Source organism: Piliocolobus tephrosceles, chromosome 8, assembly GCF_002776525.5.
Source record: "Piliocolobus tephrosceles isolate RC106 chromosome 8, ASM277652v3, whole genome shotgun sequence".
NCBI lineage: Eukaryota > Metazoa > Chordata > Mammalia > Primates > Cercopithecidae > Piliocolobus > Piliocolobus tephrosceles.
In genome coordinates, this window is record NC_045441.1 from 110,034,760 (window position 1) to 110,058,500 (window position 23,741).

General features: G+C 36.4%; 1 protein-coding gene and 1 pseudogene across 1 annotated transcript in view; one reads left to right on the plus strand and one right to left on the minus strand.

Annotated features, from left to right (window-relative positions):
- Nucleotides 1-17,654, minus strand: part of LOC111553435 — a 38,209-nt pseudogene extending 20,555 nt beyond the window's left edge.
- A 554-nt stretch (nucleotides 17,655-18,208) lies between these two features.
- CFTR (CF transmembrane conductance regulator) overlaps nucleotides 18,209-23,741 on the plus strand; it is a 177,245-nt gene continuing 171,712 nt past the window's right edge. Inside the window, exon 1 of the mRNA XM_023228189.2 lies at nucleotides 18,209-18,392. Coding sequence (XP_023083957.1) covers nucleotides 18,340-18,392 — 53 coding nt within the window. The 5' untranslated portion in view covers nucleotides 18,209-18,339. The remainder of the gene's footprint in view (nucleotides 18,393-23,741) is intronic.

The window sequence follows — 23,741 nt, forward strand, 5'->3', positions numbered from 1 at the left end:
GGTTGGTTCCAAGTCTTTGTTATTGTGAAGAGTGCTGCAGTAAACATACGTGTGCATGTGTTTTTATAGTAGATTAATTTATAATCCTTTGAATATATATCCAGTAATGGGATTGCTGAGTCAAATGGTGTTTCTAGTTCTAGATTCTTGAGGAATCGCCACACTGTCTTCCATAATTGTTGAACTAATTTACACTTCCACCAACAGTGTAAAAGTGTTCCCATTTCTCCACATACTCTCTAGCATCTGTTGTTTCCTGACTTTTTAATAATTGCCATTCTAACTGGCGTGAGATGGTATCTTATTGTGGTTTTGATTTACATTTCTCTAATGACCAGTGATGATGAAGTTTTTTTCCATATGTTTGTTGGCCACATAATAACGAGTATTCAGATAGAAAGAGAGGAAATCAAATTGTCTCTGTTTACAGATGACATGATTGTATATTTAGAAAACCCTCTCGTCTCAGCCACGAAACTCCTTAAGCTGATAAGCAACTTCAGCAAAGTCTCAGGATACAAAATCAATGTTCAAAAATCACAAGCATTCCTATACACCAGTAATAGACAAACAGCCAAATCATGAGTGAACTCCCATTCACAATTGCTCCAAAGAAAATAAAATACCTAGGAATACAACTTACAAGGGATGCGAAGGACCTCTTCGAGGAGAACTATAAACCACTGCTCAAGGAAATAAGAGAGGACAAAAAGAAATGGAAAAACATTATGCTCATGGATAGGAAGAACCAATATTTTGAAAATGGCCATACTGCCCAAAGTAATTTGTAGATTCAATGATATTCCCATCAAGTTACCATTGACTTTCTTTACAGAATTAGAAAAAACAAGTTCAAATTTCTTATGGAACCAAAAAGAGCCCATATAGCCAAGACAATCCTTAGCAAAAAGAACAAAGCTGGAGGCATCATGCTATCTGACTTCAAACTGTACTACAAGGCTACAGTAACCAAAACAGCATGGTACTGGTACCAAAACGGATATATAGACCCATGGAAAAGGACAGAGGCCTCAGAAATAACACCACACATTCAAAACCATCTGATCTTTGACAAACGCGACAAAAGCAATGGGGAAAGGATTCTCTCTTTAATAAATGGTGTTGGGAAAACTGGCTAGCCACATGCAGAAAACTGAAACTTCCTTACACCTTATAAAAAAACTTAACTCAAGATGGATTAAAGACTTAAACATAAGACCTAAAACCATAAAAACCCTAGAAGATAACCTAGGCAATACCATTCAAGACATAGGCATGGGCAAAGACTTCATGACTAAAACATCAAAAGCCATGGCAACAAAGTCAAAATTGACAAATGGGATCAAATTAAAGAGCTTCTTTACAGCAAACAAACTATCATCAGAGTGAACAGGCAACCTACAGAATGGGAGACAATTTTTGCAATCTATCCGTCTGACAAAGGGCTAATATCTAGAATCTATAAGGAACTTAAACAAATTTACAAGAAAAAAACAAACAACCCCATCAAAAAGTGTGTGAAGGATATGAACAGACACTTTTCCAAAAAAAAAAGTACTCATTTTTACTACCTGATTAACTAATTTTGTATTTCCCTGCACTATGAGGCACATGTAGAGTCAAATTGTATTTTCTATGACTCTCCTGAGTTAGTAACAAAGATGAATGCTTCATGAGAATTAGTATAATTTATTTTTCAAAACTGCCCTACAGGTGGAAAATCATGAAGAATTCTATCACTTCAATGTATTTAGAAATCATTACCATAAGAGTGCAAATTGATATGAATACTCAATCATTCTTTGTTATTGGACAATATAGCTTAATTTTGCATAGTTAGAGGTATGGGATACCTGAGGAGCATAAATACATGAATTATGTGTCTTTGTAATTCTCTTTCTAGTATAGATCATATAAATCAGGCACACCTCGGTGTGTAAGAACTCATTGTAAGAATTACCATTGTTTATTTTTTGACATGTATGTGTTTAGATTTTTTAATGATATAATCTCATTCCCTTAGATTAGTTAGTAGAATGATATGTTTCAAGCCCTACTTTGCTAAATTAACATGAACCCAACTTTTCCTATAAAATTATTTTATAGTGAAAAGGAGAACAAGAAATGAGTTGTTATAATTCAGCAGTAAGAAAGGAAATTTGGTTGTTTAAACATTAGGAATCAAGTTTTTCTCCTACCTCCATACAACTGAGATATCTGATGCTTTTTCAAGGAGCAGGGGTCACTCAAGGAGCAAGGATAGAGATGGATTGGACATAAAGGGTGATGAAGTTTGAATTAGTTAACTTATACTAAATGCAGGTGCTTCTGAAATGTCCTCTGCAAGAATCACATATAAGAGATACATAGTTAAATACAGAAAAACTTGAAAGATCAAGTGATTTGTGAAATTTATTATTTTAAATGTTAATTTATTTACATTTATGTAAAACGTATCATATGTTAAAAACATTTAAAAATCCATAATAGCACTAAAGGTTTTTCTATGACTAGAAGTAAGTTGTAATTTGAATAAGCCATCCTCACACCTCTTTCATATTCTCATTTTTATCCACAAATTTTTATATTCACCAAAAGTAAAAAGCATTTTATTAACCTACAATTTATTTTTAACTAACGCACACAAAAGCATTTTAAATAAATCACAATAGAACTTAACCTTGGGAAAACTGAATATCAATATGCAGATGCGATCAAAATAGGATTTTATGGAAAAAGGTGAGGACAGTTTCATAAAACCTAAGGAAAAATTTCAAGAGGACAGTTTGTACATACAAAAATATGCCTGAGGCTGGGCATGGTGGCCCATTCTTGTACTCCCAGCACTTGGGGAGGCTGAAGCGGGAGGATTGCTCGAGCCCAGGAGTTTGAGACCAGCCTGAGCAACGTTGAGAGACCTCATCTCTGCAAAAAATAAACAAAATTAGCTGGGTGTGGTGGTACATGCCTGTAGTCCCAGCTACTCAGGAGACTTAGGTGGGAGGATTGCTTGAGCCAGGGAAGTCGAGGTGGCAGTAGCCTGAGATTACACCACTGCACTCCAGCCTGCACGATAGTGAGACCCTGTCTCAAAAAACAAACAAAAATATGCCTGAAAGGATAGTTTTCATACTGCCCACTACTTTACAGTTGAGTAGGCATGTATATGTCCAACAGGCATCTGAAAATACACACTTATTTGTGGACAAAATTCTGTTAATTATCTAATTGTGAAACATACAGCATAGTCCCAACCATGTCAAAGTCTCCAATGAAAATTTAAAATGTATGTTATTTGGAAGGACTATAAACTTTAATATTTCTGTACAATATTATAAAACAAAACCCAGTATGTGGCCTGATTTATATATATAACCACATGGAATTCTATACTGAAGCCCAACAAAACTTCCATTACCCTCCACATCCATAATTTATCCTTTGCTCTTTCTGCCAACCAAAGGTGTTGGACAATGATTTGAGGTCTTAGTCTGAACTTTTGAATGAGAGGTGCCCCATTAGCTGGACTTCTCCTGATGTTGAAAAGGTAAGGGGTTTTGCTTCTTTATTCACTCCTTGCTTACTATTTGCATTATAACATAACTCTCTTGGGACTCAAGGGAACAAACCATACAGTCTCTTTTGCTAAATGCCAGAAATCAAGAAGCCAGTTGAAGTTTTCAGTCCAAATTGTTTCACAAGTGTTACACAGTAGAAAACTTTTTCTGCGGCTCATGCCTGTAATCCCAACACTTTGGGATGCTGAGTTGGGTGGATCACGAGGTCAGGAGTTTAAGACCAGCCTGGCCAAGACGGTGAAACCCAGTCTCTACTAAAAATACAAAAATTAGCTGGGCGTGGTGGCGGGCACCTGTAATCCCAACTATTCGGGAGGCTGAGGTAGGGAACTGCTTGAACACAGGAGGCAGAGACTGTAGTGAACTGAGGTCGCACCACTGCACTGTCTGTCACCTGGGCGACAGAGCGAGATCCATCTCAAAAAAAAAGAAAGATAGTTTGCTAAGAATGATGGTTTCCAGCTGCATCCATGTCCCTACAAAGGACGCAAACTCATCCTTTTTTATGGCTGCATAATATTCCATGGTGTATATGTGCCACATTTTCTTAATCCAGTCTGTCACAGATGGACATTTGGGTTGATTCCAAGTCTTTGCTATTGTGAATAGTGCCGCAATAAACATACGTGTGCATGTAAACACCGCATGTTCTCACTCATAGGTGGGAACTGAACAATGACATCACTTGGACTCGGGAAGGGGAACATCACACATCGGGGCTTATCATGGGGAGGGGAGAGGGGGGAGGGATTGCATTGGGAGTTATACCTGATATAAATGACGAATTGATGGGTGCTGACGAGTTGATGGGTGCAGCACACCAACATGGCACAAGTATACACATGTAACAAACCTGCACGTTATGCACATGTACCCTAGAACTTGAAGTATAATAATAATAATAATAATAAAGAAAAAAAAAGAACAAACAAAAAAAAAAAAAAAAACCGAAACAAAAAACTTTTTTTTTTTGTCTCAGTTTGAGGTCTTTTGTTAAAAATTTAAAGAAAATTAATTTTACAATTTCCTATTCTCAATGATTTTGATTTACTGACATTTTACCCTACAATAATATAGTGAAAAAGTGTGGTCTTGGGATTGGTTAGACCTAATTCAGGACTACCTATACTAGATGTGAGGCTATAGGCAAGTATGTTAAAGATTCTTTGGAATCTTATTTTGCTCAAGAAGAAAATGGTATGTGTAGTAATGATTATTTCATAAGGATATTGAGAGCATTAAATGGGGAATAAAAACCACATAAAAGGCTTAGCATATTAGAGACTTAATACAAATCAATTTCTTGCATTTTGCTTATCCTGGATATACCATGGGTTTGCTTCAGATGGGAAAACAAGATAGCAACAAAGTTCCATGTTTCATGCTTCAGTGACTTAAAATATTAGTTGTTCTGGCCAGGTGCAGTGGCTCACGCCTGTAATCCCAGCACTTCGGGAGACTGAGGTAGGATGATTGCTTGAGCCCAGGAGTTTGGGACCAGACTGGGCAATGAAGTGAGTCCCTGTCTCTACAAAAAATAGAAAACGTAGCCAGGCATGGTGGTGTGCACCTGTGATCCCAGCTACACGAGAGGCTGAAGCGGAAGATTGCTTGACCTTAAAAGGTTGAAGCTGTAGTGAGCCTTTTTATGCCACTGCATTCCAGCCTGAGTGACAGAGTGGGACTTTGTCTCAAACACACACACACACACACACACACACGTATATTAGTTGTTCTACAAATAAAAATATTTTATTTTCAAAACATGTTTTACTAAAAGTTTTTCAGTAAGGGTGTAAAAGCTATTGCTGGTCAACTTTGACTACTTCCAAAATGTTTTTTTTGAGTGAGATACCTCTTTGTTAGTTCATTGCAATAATACTGCAGTATTTAAAATTGAAACTCAGTAATGGCAAATATAGAAGAATTAGAGGATAAAATGAGTGGAGAGATGGAAAGGTATAGATTGAATGTAATTATTTAAGTAAAATACTTTCCTAGAGAAAATAAAAAGTAGAACTTTGAGGTTAAATCTCTTTTAATGTAATGTTTTTCTCAAATCCAAGTGTTTTTACACTATACAATAGGAGTAGATTTTGTCACCACTGTGTGGTCAAACTCATTTTTCTTTCTTTTTTTATTTTTACATTAAAAATTTTTACTTTAAGTTCCAGGATAATGTGCAGGATGTGCAGGTTTGTTACATAGGTAAATGTGTTATTTTTAATTTAATTTAACACTTTTTATTTTTAAGTCATACAACTCTCATAGCCAGTAGTTAATATTACCTTGAAAGTTTGGTATGGTTGATGAATTGCGTCCTGTTAATAATTGCTACAGATTTTTGAATAACTGCAGACCAGTTTGATGGTCCTGGGTTGGCATAAGAATATGAAGATTTACTTTTTCCCGTGAGCTTTCTTGGGATGAAGAAATTTAGTGTTTTTTTTTTTTTTTTTTTTTTGATTTTTAAGAAATATTTATTGACTATTTTTTACATGATTTATTTCTCACTGAAAAATAAATTCCACTGGACATAAAATGTATTTTTGTAAGTCACAGAGTAACCCAACTTGAAGCTAGTTTTTCAGACTTAGGCAGTTCATGCTGTAAGACCTAGATCTCATGGTCACCCTTACAAGAGAAATATCTAATTGAAAAAATTAAATATGAAGAGCATTAATTTTGAAAGTGCTAAAATGACATAAAGGGATCTCACTGGGCTTGAGATATTAAGTATTAAAATTGTTAAAGGTTTAAATTGTTAGTAACTTACTGCATAGAAAATGTGCCAAATGTCAGTAAATAAAAAAATTCTTTTTTTAAATAAAAATTTACAGAAAAATTATGACAATACTACAAAGAGGTTCTGTACAACCCCCACCCAGTTTCTCTTACTATTAACATCTTACATTAGCATGTTACGTTTGTCACAATTAATGAACCAATATTGATACATTAGTATTAACTAAAGTCAGGGTTCTTTTTATTGGAGAATGGTGTTGGAAACTAAGGTCTGGGCCCTGTGGTATGGTGGTTGCTATCAAGATGTCATTACTTTTAAGTTCTCTCCCAGCTGACAAAGCAAAGAAATATATGTGTGTATATTAACCTATGTGTACACATACATCTATGATTATTTTGATATGTAACATCTGTATCTTTATTATGCTAAATATGAGTTCATATGGTGTCTTCAATTCTAATCAATTACAGTATAGATTATTCTAGCCTCTTCCTATTGCTTATCTATAACTTCCTATTTCAAACAGTGAAAAATCTGTCTTCCACCACCTACTATCTGCTTACCTAATTTCTCATTTCCAGTTTATGTATGTAGTGGTTTCAGAATTATTACATATAGCCCTGTGGGAAACAACTTTGTCAACTAGAGTGGTGCTTATGCAGGTTCTGTTATCTTTAGTTTTACTGACTCTACTCATTTCCAAAGTTGTTTAGTCCAGAACATTTCACTCATACTCCTCCTAGTGAAGTTGTTTCATGTTAGTAACACAGATTCTTTTTTTGCAGTCTGCATTCCATTTTAGGGTTCCCTCCTCTCCAGTCTCCTAAATTATTATTTTAATTCACATACATCAAGGTTTATTCTTTGTGCTGTAAAGTTCTATAGGTTTTGACAAATGCAAAGTGTCATGTTCCCATCATTACAGTGTCATACAGAATTGTTTCACTGCCCTAAAAATATCCCTTGTCCTTTGCCTATTCAACCCTTCCCCTCCTTTCCCAAACTCCTGGCAACCACTGATCTGTTTATCATAGAGCTGTGCCTCTTCCAGAATGCATATAATTGAAATCATACAAAATGCAGACTTTTCACCCTGGCTTCTTTCATTAGCAATATGCATTTAACATTCCTCCATGTCCTTATGTGGCTTGTAGTTCATTACTTTTTACTGTTGGATAGTATTCGATCATAGAAATGTACCACAGTTTGTTTATCCATTCACTGATTGAAGTATACCAATATACCTAGGAACATGACTGCTAGATCGTATAGTAAGACTATATTTAGCTTTGCAAGAAACTGCCAAACTGTATTTCAAAGTGGCTGTACCATTGCACCACCAGCAACTCTTGCCACTGATCCAGTACTGTCAGTTTTTTGGATTTTAGCTATTCTAAAAGGTGAGTGATGGTATCTCATTGTTGTTTTAATTTGTAATACTCTAATGACAAATGATGGTGGGTTCTTTTCATATGTTTGTTTTCCATTTGTATATCTTCTTTAGTATGGTGTCTGTTCAGATGTTTTGCTTACTTTTTAAAACTGTGTTGATTGTTTTCTTTTACTTTTTCTTTTTTCTTTTGAGATGGAGTCTCGCTCTTTCACCCAGGCTAGAGTGCAGTGGCATGATCTCGGCTTACTGCAAGCTCCCCATTCTGGGTTCAAGTGATTCTTGTGCCTGAGCCTCCTGAGTACCTGGAACTACAGGCGCCCACCACCACGCCTGGCTAATTTTTTTGTATTTTTGGTAGAGACGAGGTTTCACCATGTTGGTCAGGCTGGTCTTGAACTCCTGACTGCAGATGATCTGCCTGCCTTGGCCTCCCAAAGCTAGGATTACAAGTAGGATAGGCATGAGCCACTATGCCCAGCTGATTGTTTTCTTATCGTTGAGTTTTATATTCCTTCATTTTTGAATGGAGTAAATAAACACAATAAAACTGGTTGAGAAGATTTGCATTTAAAAAATCATAATGAATTGTAGGATACACATTCTATTATTTCATGGGAAAAATCATGGAAGAGTCAGTTCAGTATTCAGTGAATCATTAATGTAAGGATGTAAAATTTGATACACACACAATTTATTGAGCACTTATCCTGTGTCAATCAGTGTGCTAAATTTTTTCTTTTATATTAACTCATTTAATTCCCACTACAGCCCTGTGTAATGGCAGCTGTTCTTCCCACCATTTTATAAATGAAGAAACCTTAGATCACACTCAGTAGAAGAGTTCTAAACCCCTATGCGGTGCTGTCTGATAGAAAATATATTTTAAAATGAGATGATCTAAGGTTTGTTTACTTACAGAGCTAAAGGAAAGTATGTCTTAAATTTAATAATGAGTGATTATAGAAACATATTACAGGAAATAGTCCATCTTTCTTGAATTATCCAAATTGTTACAAGCCTCAAATTTATTTTTGTTTGTATGAGGACACATTTAGGTGATCGGATAGAAGTATATGGTTTTTCCCAGATGTTAAAATTTATTTCACATTAACTTTTTTTCATCTTTACTTTCTTCAAGGCAAGTAGGATAGAATGTAATAATCAAATAGGTTTTTTCCCCCACCCCATTTTAGAGCAGATAAATAATTTCCAAGAGCCATTTGCTTTGTTATTGGATAAGTAATTAACAAAAAGAATTCCTAAAGACAATTAGTATTATGACCAAACTGAGTCTTAAAAACATAGCAGTGTACTCACAGCCGGTGGCTGGCTTGGTGGCTGGCGGTGAGCCTGCAGCATGGGACTGGGTGTTCCACCACAGCTTGGCTGTTGTCCAGGGAGCTCTCAGTCGCTGGGGTTCCCACAGTGCCAATCACGAGGCAGGTGCAGAAAGGATGAAGGTTTCTGTTCCCCATTAGTGTTGAGGGCATGCAGGTCGTCTGACATGAGGGGCATGAAAAGTGAAGTTCCTGCTTTGCTTTGGGTAAGAAATCTGCATTGACAGGGGCTCAAGAACCTGCTCTTACACCTCACATGTCTTAGCCTGGCCTTTGAGATGAGTAGGGAGTATGAGTGGGAGTTTGAGTTTCCTCTTAGAGAAACAGAACTGAGGCACTTTCATTTTTTAGTTTCCTAGTACCTTTTGTTAAGAATAAAAGCCAAAATGAGTTGTAAAAATTTTAAATTTTTAGATTTTAAATTTGCATTTAAAAAATCAATGGTTTTTTTTCTTTTTCTTTTTTTTTTTTAATGGAGTTTTGCTCCTGTTGCCCAGGCTGAAGTGCAATGGCATGATCTTGGCTCACTGCAACCTCTGCCTCCCAGGTTCAAGCGATTCTTCTGCCTCAGCCTCCTGAATAGCTGGGATTACAGGCGCCGGTCACCACATCCAGCTTATTTTTGTATTTTTAATAGAGACGGGGTTTCACCATGTTGGCCAGGCTGGTTTTGAACTCCTGACCTCAGGTGATCCACCTGCCTCGGTCTCCCAAAGTGCTGGGTTTACAGGTATGAGCCACGGCGCCTGGCCAAAATTAATACTCTTAACATGTAAAAAGTAAAGTGCAGTGGAATTGTGGCACTTATGCAAGATAATACAATTTAAAAGATTTATAAGAATATTAACTGCTAATGAACAGTAGAGGGATCTAATTAACATTGAAAGTTAGATGAGGAAGTGTTTGTCTTCTATTCCCAACAGGACATCTTTGTAACTATAATGACTCCTGAGAAGATTCTGTTTTCAATCTTAAAACAGGAATGGGGGAAAAATGCAGGCCTCAGTAAGTACAAAAAGGGGAAACCAAAGGAGACAAGGGAGTTACTGTAGATTTTGCAGGGCTGAGGAAAGTCAGAATAAATATAAGAGGCAATGATGCTGGTAATTTTCTTTGGGCTCAGAGAAGTAATGCTTTGCTTTGTCAGAGTTGTAGTAAAATTTAGATCTAAGAAGCTCGTTGGAAGTTGTAGCAGAATCCTGTCTTGTTTACTGTGTCCACTGCCTGGCATAGAGATGGAACACTATAGGCTTTCCAAAAACATCTGTGGAATGGAATCAGAAAGTCACTTTACTTTCTGAGATGCGATTCTTTATTTTGAAAGATAAATATTTAAAAAGTTTATACATTTTTGACATGATTATGACATACATCCTTCCAGGCTTTCTTCAATGCTTATGCAAACATATATATGTGACCTGTAGGTCTCAAACCGAGTACAAATAAGGTCACATCTCTTCTTAACTTTAAATGTTTAAAACACTGAAGTTAGCAAGAAGCCCAGAAACTTTTTCTAAAGAACTTTTTCCACCCCTAATTGTCCAAGAACTCCAAGTCTTTCTTGGTTCAAATAGGTAATTTCTGTTTCTAAACACTAGAAAAAGGAGAATATGAAGGATCTGACTAGTCCATTGTCACATGCCCCACCCCATTTTCTGCTGCAAGAGCCTCTGTCACCACAGCATTGTGTCACTGATGAAAATAGGTCCTCCCACAGAGTCAGATGCATCCCAGTCTATTGCTACTATTATCACCCTGTTGGAACAGATCCCTGCACAGGTCACAGTAGTTCCTGGAAGAAGATGAAACTCATTCTCCCAGCCTTAATATCGGCCAGTAATACTTTATTGTTGGAGCTCCAAAGTTGCTATAGTAGTTTCCAAAGCCCACCTGGCACCTAAGGATGGGTTAGTAAAGACAAGTTTCCTTTCAGCTGCAGAAACAAGAACCCATCTCCCACCACATAGTTGGTGTTGGCATTAAACTTCTCTCTTACGGTGTGGTGTGTTCTCCCCGGGATCTTCGGTATTTCTGTTTGCTTACTCCAGTTGAGGTTATCTCAATGCACCAAACAGATTCTAACTACACTGACTCTCAAAAGAAATAGAAGTAGTCTTTGTCAAGCCACAGAAAAGAGCTTGCTTGTTCTTTCTTCTCCTCCTAGACACCTACATACTTTTCATTCTTCTAATGAAGACGGTCCATTCAATAAATTCAGAAGAAATGAAGAAAAAAATACAAGTCTAGTTTGTGGTAAGTCCTTGTTTTCACCTAAACAGAGAAGCAAGAACACAAATTATATAAAGCACCTTCTCTTAATTAAATAAACAGAAGAGTTCTATGTGGTCTAGTTACAAAGAGATCACAGTGATTAACTACTCAGTTCTGGAGCCAGACACCTGGGTTTGTTCAGATTCTGGTACTCCTTCTTGAATTTGGGCATGGCACTTGACCTTCTGTACCTCAGTTTCTTCATTTTTAAATTGGGATGTTAATAATAAAATGTACTGACTTTATAGGGTCTTTCCTGAGGCACATAATGCAATTTAAACAACAAACAAGTATACATAACAGACATTTTTTTTCTTACAAAGACAGTACCATACTAAACTTAATTTGCTTTATTTGAAAAATTATATTTTTAGGTAAAACTTTGTGAGTTAATTTTTTTGGATAAAAAACATGATACCAATTTATCAATTTGATTTTTCTTCATTAGCATGATATACTTTGTTCTAGAAAGGACTTAGGCAATTTTCATATATGTCTTTAGATATAATTTTTGCACATGTAAATAAGAGTTCCAAAGTGTTTTGCCATCACTTCATCAGTGTTGCCTCTCAACAGCCTTTGAAGTGAGGAGATTCCAGTCACTGTCTCAGACACAAGGATGTAGGCTGTGGAGGCCAGTGAGCCACAGTCACCGAACTGGGAATTGGCTGTCCTTTTGACCATACAGATTAATCACTATAGTTTCACCAATCACATTGAATTTGAAGATCAATAAATGACCCTAAAACAACGAGATTTCATAGACTCTTTCTATGTAGTGGAAGTTAAAGCAAATCAGAAAGGAGTCTCTAAACCTGTGAATTCTTGAATTTTAGTTTTCCAGGCCAACAAGCCTTCTTTAAGTGACTTCATGTCCTGTTCTTAGTTTTTGATCATAGATTGGTATAAGAAATGACCATAAATGTTTTTGAGAAAATTATTGCTGAAAATACTGTTCATGATGCCACTCAATGATTTAAGTCTCTAAACAGCAAACTCTTCCATGAATGGGGTGGAGGGAGGATGGTTTTTCTTTCCAGGTGAACTTACATATTGCCTATTCTCAGATATCAGACTGTGAGAATAATACAATGGATTGGGCTTTGACAGCCAAGACTTTCAGAATTGCTGTTAGTGCCCATGTGCAATGAAATTTTTCTATCATGTCTCTCTTATTATTATTTCAAATGCCCTGTTTTAACTGTTTTGATTACTAATTATCTATTTAGAGGGAAATAGTTATAAATAAATAATTCACTCTTCTATTTACTGTGCACCCCTGCCTTTCTAAATGTAGCTCTTCTATGTATCATGTGAATTATCACAGAACTCTTCTGAGAAAAAAATGATTACTTTTCTTTTTAGAATTCAAATTTATAATTATCTACATCTATAGATAGCATCTGACTTTCAGCATGATATCACCAATGAAAATTTAATCTGTGTTATGAATTCCCTTGTTTCTAGAAAGGCTTCAGCGGGAAAATGGGAAGAGAACCCATATGAATAAAACATTTCGTGACTGGCAGTTTTAGAAAATCTTACAGGATTTGGTAGCTTTTACATTTATGACAAAATTGTATTTTTGATGTTGTTCATAATTATTTCAGTTCATTAGCAGCATTAATAAGCTCCCATTTTGAACAGCTTGAAGATCTTTAAGACTTCCTTAATGAGAAACTACCTTTAAGTTATAGAAGACCCATCAGGGTGCCAAATTCCATCTGGACAGAGTTACAAATACACCACTGTTTATGAGCTGAAAATTAGAGCAACCAAACAACAGAGCTTTAAAATGTTATTTCAATACAAGGGGACATTTTCACCATATAAAAATAGAAGTTTGCCTCTAAATAAAAATGATTTTATAATTGCAAGAGTATTTGATTTACCCCCTTTCATTTAGTTCAAATACCAATAAATTCTTAGGGAATGAGAAATTCCAGTGTTCCTGAGAATTCTGATAGCTTTTAGAGAGTTCAGTTTTCTGTAGCATTCCATTTTGCAATCCTACACAAATTTCTAATTTATAACCAGTGGTATGTAATGATAATTTCTAACATTTATTAAGTGTTTATTAGGTTCTAAATGCTTTATTTCTGATATATATATATATGTGTGTGTGTGTGTGTATATACATATATATATCACATTTAATTTATTTCATCCAGTGGTTCTCAACTGGGGACAGTTTTGTATCTCTCTCCCCAAGATATTTGGCAATCTCTGGAGATAGTCCTGGTTGTCACAACCTAGGATGTATGTGGTCCTACGAGCATCCAAGGAATAGAAGCTACAGATACTGCTGAACATTCTACAGTACAAGGGCAACCCCCACATCAAAAAATTATCCACACCCAAATGTCAATAGTACTGAAGTTGAGAGACCCTAACTTAATCTGTTCAACAACCCTATGAGGTGGGTTTTTTTTTTTTTTTTTTTTTTGGTGGGGGAAGATAAAGTCTCACTCTGTCGCCTAAGCTAGAGTGCAAGTGGCATGATCACGACTCACTGCACACGATCTCCCAGGCTCAAGCCATCTACCTGCCTCAGCCTCCCAAGTAGCTGAGATCAGAAGCATGCACCACCACACCTTGCTATTTTTTATTTTTTGTAGACACAAGGTCTTACTGTGTTGCCCAGGCTGATCTCAAACTCCTGAGCTCAAGCAATCCTCCCTCCTCAGCTTCTCAAAGTGCTGGGATTACAGGTATAAACCATGGCACCTGACTAAGGTGGGTATGTTTAACCTTGTTTTGAGGCAAGGAAAAAAAAACACAGAAAAGTTAAGTAACTTATGTAAGGTCACAGAGCTAAGTGTGGTGCCAGGATTGAAAACCTAGTTCTTTATTGCTTTAGCACAAGCTATTTCCACTATACTCTGTCATGTTCAGAGAATGTTGATGTCCATCAGTAGATTCTGAATTTTGAAGGATGGAGATACTGCCTTATTCTGTACATCTGCTTTATCATCCAAGCTCTTGCTTGGTAAAAAATTAATGTTAACCATTCATCTCTTGAGCATCTTCAAATATCCCCTTTAGAATGACATTTCAACTATAGGTCAGTAACACCAAGAGAAAATGGTTGTTCGAGTGCATATACTGTATTACAAAATAAGGGGTGAATTCAAAGGAAAACATAAGATGCAATTCGTGCCTCCAAGGAGGTTGTAGGGAAGAGGGGTTATGTATGTATGTAAATAGAAGTTGGTGTGCGTGTGTGTTTATAAACAGAATTGTCAGACCAAACATTATTTTGGAAGCAGTAAAAGTAAACTAGAATCTGGCCTAGTCATTTCCCAGGACACCTCCTTCAAGTCCTGAAACATCTTTGTAAGACTGTAATGTGTGTTTACATCCTAGGTAATCACTGTGGCCCACTGTTGAAGAGCTGTGACTGTTCTTACCCTTCTAGCTTAGATAAATTTATAAGCACAACCAGACTACATATATGAAGCTGATGAGACCTTGTCTTTTTTTTTAATGAGCTTTTCTTCCCAATAGGAGTGACTATTTCTTTTCTTCTTCCACCTTTTCAGGTTTTAGTGTACTTGTGATTGCTACCCACTTATCACTGTTAAAGTCCACTCAGGAGAGAATCTGAGAAACACTCTCAAATTAAGTTGAACATGATGGATAAGTAAAGTATTGTGACAGTTCACTCTCATGATTTCTAGTGGTGAAACCTGGCAGGGTGAGTAATCTTTGATGAGAAGGTTATCACTTATAATCTTTCATATATTGAGATCATGTGTAAGAAGCACCCAGCACATTGCTGAATACAAAGTAGGTATTAAATAAATGTTGGCTTCCTTTTCTCCTACTCCTCCTTGCTCTTCTTTTTAATATACCTTTAAAATGATGCCACACAAATGGCCACAGAGTCTTCTATATTTAAGATCAGTTCTGGCATTAGGAAATTCTATAGGGGAAGTATGTGTAATCATTAAATGCTTGGGCTCAGGCCACAGATTGTGTAGGTTTAAATCCAAGTTTCCTCTTTTATTATTAATTGTGCAACTCACTTGGGAAAATATGAAACTTGTTTTTCCTCAGGTTCATTATCTGTAATGTATAGTTAATGAAGAAGTTACCTGTCCCATGAAGGTGTTGTAAAGATTAAAAAAGGCAAATTAGGCTGTGTATTTGTCATTATAATTTGGCATATATGGTAAGTGCCCAACAACCATAGGCTATTATAAAATTGTTATAAAGTGATATGACCTATCATTGAGCAGCATGAAAGAAGAGCTTCACTGTTTCACCTACTCTCACCCTGGCCCATTAATCTCTTTCCTGTTCCTGACATTTCAAAGATATGTTCAGGATTTCAGCCATGACCTTGAGCCACATTTGAACTGTTTTCTGGTGGACAAGTCCTTATTCCCACATTATGTACGTACCTAGATGCAAATCCCGAATATCATGTCGCAATTAGTGCATTTGGACATGCTTGCTGTGTTAAAGCTCTGAATAATGGTAAAGTTTTATTTCTACCAAAACAAATTTGGACCGTAATGTTTTATGATAAAAATCTATGGTCTTCCTACGTACATGTGTGTGTACATGCTTAAAATGGAATGTTATAGTTAAATGTAATTCTTTAAAAGTATATAACTCCAGTGGCTACTTGGTTTGGCTACTTGGTTTGTAGATTTCTGCTTTCCTGTTTCATTGTTAAACAGGCCTAAAAGTTATTATTTCATGAAACTAATGTGAGGAAAGAGACTAGGTTGATGTATAAGTGACATTATAAAAGTACATGAGGGATGATTTGATTAGAAGCAGTATTACACAGTGATAGGAGTAATGGTTTAGAACTAGACCCAGGTTTGAATCTTAGCTCTATCATTATAGGCATTTACTTAACTTTTCTTGTTTGCTTACTCAACTGAAAACTGAAGATAATAACACCTATTTACATGGTTGTTGTAAGGGTGGTATGAATAATGTCTGGCAAATAGTAAGAACTCAAGTAAATGTTTCATTCTTTCCAGAAGAAGGAGAGTGACTGAAAAATATTTGGAGTCTCCTCCAGCCATATTCCTTGGTCAGCTTCTATGATTCTCTTTGGAGCTTATTTCTTAATCCCTTTATTTTCACTTGCTTGTTGATAACAAAGAATAACTAATTATTAATTTATTTCAAAACACATGTATTATATTTGATGGGCCACACTAATAGTTATAAACTAAGCAACAGATTGGGAATGGGGAAGTGGATGGAGTGAGTTCAGTCACATGTCTGGGAAAAGTCAATAGTGAAGACAGAGTCTCAATTTTTGTCATGCTGGTGAGATGAAAACACAGGTAGAGGATTTCAAACAACAGAGTGGATGGTGAGTTAAAAATGCTAAAGTTCTTTCCTGGTGTCTAACTTAATGCAATGTGGTTTATCTCGTTGCCCTTTTCTCTACTATTCAAATTTAGGATAATAAAGATTAAATGTTTCTAAATCTTACTTTACAATATTCAAGAAAAAAAGGTATGCTTTTGTCCACTGAAGTGCAAAGCAGAGCTATGAAAACCTGCTGAACACATTCTTTATTTTCAACACATGTTCTTGTCTTTCCATCATGAAATGCACGTTTTATTTGTACTGTATTTGGGTGACCACAAGTAAACAATAAGATAATTCACAAGACCCTTGCCTTAGATGTGTCGACAGTGAAGTAATCAGGCCAAAATTTTTACTTTCCTTTGAATTTTTCAATTCAAACACAATGTGTGCTTGCTTTTACACAATAGGGTACAGGGATTAGAGGGTTGACTCTTTAAATACCGTCAGAGACACAGGCAATCCTACACCAAGTGCTCAGAAGGAAGGTGCCTATGCCTGGGAATGCCCAGATGCCCTTAGAGAGTTGAAGATGGCGTTTCTCTGAGTCAGGTCAAAGTTAACACATTACCTTTGCTTCAAAGACTGCTTGGATTCCTTTCGGTGGATTAGTCACGATGTTTTGCTGACTGAGACTAGGAAATCTATAGGAGGGCGGGTTAGTTTACATTGTTGCTTGTCATTGTCGCTAAAACACTCCAAAGCCTTCCTTAAAAATGCACACTGGCCTAAAAACGACAGACAAGGAACAAATCCTGGGCCGGTAGTTAGGCAAAGCACTATCTCCTCTTACCTCCTTGTAGATTTTTTTCCCCCTTTAAGTACGTGTCCTCAGATTTCTTTGCCACCCTTGGAGTTCACTCACCTAATCCTGAAACTAATAAAGCTTGGTTCTTTTCTCCAACACGCAGAGGAAGCGCTAAGGTGAATGCATCAGACCCACACTGCTGCGGAACTTTTCGGTTCTCTAAGGCTGTATTTTGATACATGAGAGGCACATTTTCCTTCCCTTTTCAAAATGCACCTTGCAAACGTAACAGGAACCCAGCTAGGATCATCGGGAAAAGGAGGAAGAGGAGGAAGGCAGGCTCGGGGGAAGCTGGTGGCAGCGGGTCCTGGGTCTGGCGGACCCTGACGCGAAGGAGGGTCCAGGAGGCTCTCCGGGGAGCCAGTTCTCCTGCCGGTGGCTTCTTCTGTCCTCCAGCGTTGCCAACCGGACCTAAAGAGCGGCCGCGACTGTCGCCCACCTGCGGGATGGGCTTGGTGCTGGGCGGTAAGGACACGGACCTGGAAGGAGCGCGCGCGAGGGAGGGAGGCTGGGAGTCAGAATCGGGAAAGGGAGGTGCGGGGCGGCGAGAGAGCGAAGGAGGAGAGGAGGAAGGAGCGGGCGGGGTGCTGGCGGGGGTGCGTAGTGGGTGGAGAAAGCAGCTAGAGCAAATTTGGGGCCGGACCAGGCAGCACTCTGCTTTTAACCTGGGCAGTGAAGGCGGGGGAAGGAGCAAAAGGAGGGGGTGGTGTGTGGAGTAGGGGTGGGTAGGGGGAGTTGGAAGCAAATGACATCACAGCAGGTCAGAGAAAAAGGGCTGAGCGACAGGCACCCAGAGTAATAGGTCCTTTGGCATTAGGAGCTTGAGCCCAGTCGGCCCTAGCAGGGACCCCAGCGCCCGAGAGACCATGCAGAGGTCGCCTCTGGAAAAGGCCAGCGTTGTCTCCAAACTTTTTTTCAGGTGAGAGGGTGGCCAACCGAGCTTTGGAAAGACACGTGCCAACGAAAGATTAGGGCGTGTATGGGCTGGATTTGGGGAAAAGGAATGAGCAGCTTTTAAAAAGATGCGCTATCATTCATTGTTTTGAAAGAAAATGTGGGTATTGTGGAATAAAACAGAAAGCATTAAGAAGAGGTGGAAGAATGAACTGAAGCTGATTGAATAGACAGCCACATCTACTTGCAACCGAAAAGTTAGAATCTCAAGACCCAAGTATGCTACTATGCAGTTATTTTATTTGATTTTTCTAAGAAACTAAAAAAACTTGTTAATAATAAATACTTGAGTGTGGTTTATTGGTTTTCCCCCTTCATGCCTTGGACACTTGATTATCTTCTTGGCACATACAGGTGCCATGCTTGCATATAGTAGGCGCTCAGAAAACATTTCTTGACTGAATTCTGCCAAAAAAATTTTTGGGGTAGGTAGAAAATATGTGCTTAAAATATTTATTGTTATGAGACTGGATAAATCTAGTATTTGTCACAAGTACATTGTTCTTTAAAAATTGAAAGCAAATGTATTGAAATATTTATTTTGAAAAAAGTTAGCTTTACAAGATATAAATTTTAAAAGCCATAGGAATAGATACTGTAGTTATATCCAACTGACATTTAATAAATTGTATTCCTAGCCTAATGTGATGAGCCATAGAAGCTTGCAAACTTTGAGCCATAGAAGCTTGCAAACTTTATCTAATGAGATTTTTAAAAACAGCTTCTAAGTTCGGAATCTTAGGCAAAGTGTTATTAGATGTAGCACTTCATATTTGAAGTGTTCTTTGGATATTGCATCTACTTTGTTCCTGTTATACCTGTGTGAATGAATGAGTAGGTACTTCTCTCTCATGGGACATTACTTGACTCATAATTACCCAATGAATAAGCATACTGAGGTATCAAAAAAGTCAAATATGTTATAAATAGCTCATATATGTGTGTAGGGGGGAAGAGATTTAGCTTTCACATTTCTGTTATGTTTAGTTCTCTGCATGTGCAGCTAATCCTGGAACTCCAGTGCTAAGCAGAGACTGTGGCTCTTGAAGGAGAGCTCCTCCCGGTGGATAAGAGAGAAGGACTTTACTCTTTGGAATTACCTTTTTGTGTTGATGTTATAACACCTTTTGTTACTCCATCTATAAAATCGGCTTATCTATTGATCTGTTTTCCTACTCCTTATAAAATCAGAATGTTAATTGGCATAAATTATAGACTTTTTTTAGCAGAGAACTTTGAGGAAGCTAAATGCCAATCAGTCTAAAAATGCAATTTTCAGAAGAATTAATATTCCATGGATAGTTCTAAATACTAATGAACTTTAAAATAGCTTACTATTGATCTGTCAAAGTGGGTTTTTATATAATTTTCTTTTTACAAATCACCTGACACATTTAATATAGGTTAAAAAATGCTATCAGGCTGGTTTGCAAAGAAAATGTATTACAAAGGCTGCTAAATGTGTTAAGAGCATACTCATTTCTGTTCTCCAAAATACTTCATAAGTTGCTCTAAGAATAGGTATGTTTTTAAAAGTTAAGTTCCTACTATTTATAGGAACTGACAATCACCTAAAATACCAATGATTACAAACTTCCTTCTGGCCTTCTAGACTGCAATTCTGAAAGTGTAAAAAACGTATTTTTTGCATTAAGTTAGGCAGTATTGCTTAGTTTTCAAAAGTGGTAGATTTTGGAGTCAGATTATTTCGATTCAGATCCTACATCTACTGTTTAGTACCTGTGTTGCCTGAGGCAGGTCCCTTAACATCTCTGTGTGTGACTTGACCTTTAAAATTTGGAGACTGTCATAGGGGTTAATCCCTTGAGAAAATGAATGTGAAGAGTTAGCCCAATGTTAACTGCTATTATTATGGATTACCATATTTTTACATTCATTACAGTACATGTACCTTGTTAATATAAGATGCTCAATTCATCTTTGAGTATAATTTTGTGACTCTTAATCTGGATATGCAGTGAGTGGGTCTGGATGAGAATTTAATTTATGAAAAATTGTGTTTCACATGGCCTTACCAGATATACAGGAAACATGTCATATGTTTCTATCATAGGTTGTTAAATACCTTAGAATTTAACTTTCTGAATAGGAGCCCTTCAGTTTGAGAGTCATAAAACAGTAAAATTGTTATGGTATGGGTTATAGATTGTACTGAATATCTCCTTATAGGTCTAGGTTTTGTCATTGGAAAACCAAAAAAGTTTGGAAAAAAATCTAAGTTATTTCTTACTTTCTTAATTTTGCGTGGATTTCACATCAAGTATAAAATTTGAAGAACATCTGAACTATCATAATCCATATATATATATTATATATATATATAAAATAAACATAATCTAAGAGAGAATTTCACCATGAAAAATTCAGGTAGTTCATGACTATCATGGCAAACAAGTAAATTAAATAGAAACTTTTATGAAAATGACATTTATGAAATAGGAAGCCATTTTTAAACTAGAAGTGATATATTAGTATAAAATTTATAATTAATATACAAGTGGGATTGATTTATAAATGGTCACCAATGGAGATTGTGCTATTTAATTTGGGAAAATTTTTAAAATTTACATTTTCTCACAACTTTTAAGGTAGTTATTTAGTTTGTTCCTCTCTGTCTCTTCTCTCATGCCCTGAATTTTTCATATTTCGCTTACTTGTAAGAGTGTATATTAAACCATGTGTCAGATGACATAACTTGAATTTTAGTCATGATGTCTGTGCTGTAAGTCTAGGTCTATAATGAGGAATTGTGGGAACCCCACAGAATCCAAGTATACAGTGCCATTGATTTCTTACAAGGGATGTGGGGTCTCTTATAAACTCTACAGATTAAGTCTCAAGTGAGACCAAAGAGTAAAATATTGTTAGGATCTAAGGTGGAAATTCAGCAAAGAATCACATAGTCTAAGTCTCAAGTTAACAGTAAGATAATTTGAAATACTTTTGTAATTATTAAACACAAAGTAATGAGAGATTTTTAAACAAACCAGTACACCTGAATTTATATATTAGAATAGGTATGGTGGTTCAAAGTAGCTACCTAATAAAAACCACACTCGTATTCTAAACATTTTGCCTTTGATCAAAATAATTTTGGGTCTCTTATTATGAAATTGCCTTTCTAAATAATACATAAATTTCTTCTCATAAGTATATATTAGCCTCATTATTTTATAGTTATTATTTTATATTCATAGCTTGCTTTAGATTAAAAATTATATTACCCAGACTGGTCTCTTGGACTTGCTTCCAAGTGACTTTTGACTGTACCACAAAATCAAATTCACTCTGAAAATATAAAGATTTTTCATCGTAATTTCCTTTGTTAACAGCCAAATTCTACCTAATTTTAGGTGTTTTCATTTAAAAAAATATACATTGCAAACTTTAAAGAAAATTCTTCGTTTGTTTTTAAAAGACAGTGTCTCACTCTGTTGCCCAGGCTGGAGTGCAGTGACACAAGCATAACTCACTGCAACCTCCACCTCCCGGGCTTAAGTGAGCCTTCCATCTCGCCTCACGAGTAGCTGGGTCTTCAGGTGTACAGGTGTGTAACACCATGCCTGGCTATTTTTTTTTTTTTAAGTTTTATAGAGACAGTATCTCACTATGTTGCCCAGGCTGCTCTTGGAGCTCCTGGTCTCAAGTTATCCTCCCACCTCGGTCTCCCAAAGTGCTGGGATTACAGGCATAAGCCATCTCACCCTTTCAGCCTAAAGACAATGCTTAATGAAGAGAAATATAAGTGCTTTGAGCAATGGAAGTATAATTAAAATTATATAATGAAAGATTTAAAAATGGCCATTTTGAATGGGACCACACTTAATTTGGTTACATATATTATGATACACTGTTAAACATTCATCATGATTATTTTATATTTATATTTTATTTACATGTTGGCAATTTGTGAGGAAAGCTAAAATTATGGCTGAGCCATAAATACTTTTGTAGTTTGTCAAGGGTGTTTGTAAAAATATTGCCAAGGAAGACCAGTTGACTACTCAAACAAGGGTTTAGTCTAGGTCTGATCAATACATATGCATTATCTTAGGTTTGTCTATCAGACGAATCTTAGGCTATCCAAATCAAAATAAAATAGATGCATAAAACAAAGGCCAATATGTGTTGAACAATTATATTGTGATATACAACTGCCAAGGGTTCCTGATTACCATGAGTCCATTTAGTCAGTCCATGAGCAAATGTCATCAATGAGGACAACCCAGGGTTTCCATATTCTCTCTTGGCTTTGTATCCTGTAGGAATTGGAGGGCTCTACTTCTGGGATAGGAGCCCTTCTCTCTTGAACAATGTTGCCTGCACACTAACAAATGTTGACTTTCTACACCAGTCCCTCAATAGTCTTTTCTATTTATCTTCCTTTTGCTGACCATGTTTCGTTATTACACTGGTGAGATTTTTTTAACTGGGAATATGTGTTAATTTTGTATTAATTTTGATTAGCTTAACTCTCAGAGTTCTAAAAGTACCTCCTATACATGATATATGACTAAAATTTTAATCACATGTTTATATATAAAATATCTGTGTATATATGATTATATGATTAAGTTTCTTTTAGTTAATTTTGCAAGTTTTAAAAAGTTCTCCTTTGTTTTGAAGTTTATTCCTATAGTTTTTTATATGCTAGTTTAATTATTAATCACTTGATTCAAGGAACATTCTTATATACTTATAAGGAATACTGTAGTTTTAATATTTAATTCCTTGCTAAAGAGAGAAGTGGAATCCATTTTTCTTAGCTGCTTCATCAATATTTTATGTTTGATGTGACAGTCAAAATATCTCTCACAGCTAACTGTTACACTAGGGAAATCATGGTTTTCCAGTTTTCCATTTATGTTTTACAGGAGGGAGTGGAACTTATTGTAATAATATTCAATACATAAATGTTAACACTTGTCTGAAGGTCCTTGAGTGAATACCGCTATAAAGTGCATTATTGTTGCTAGTGTCATTTCACAAGAGCCTATAATTTCAGTGTGATAGAGCTACAATGTAAGTATAGTATTGCAAAACCATCAGGAAGGGTGTTAACTATTTAGCTTGCAGTTATGTGTTGGTTGTCAAACTTTAAGAACATCTCTGACTCAGCAGCAGTTTTGGCAATTTTTATCCTGATGCATCTGCGTAGGGCATCTTCCTGGCGAAAAACTTCTGAGATGCAATGAGGTCAAGAGGGGAAAACAGACTGTGATAAAAGTCTGGTTGTTTGGAGATCTTGGCAGAAGGATTAATTTACAAATATGTCAAGTGCATGATCATGGAG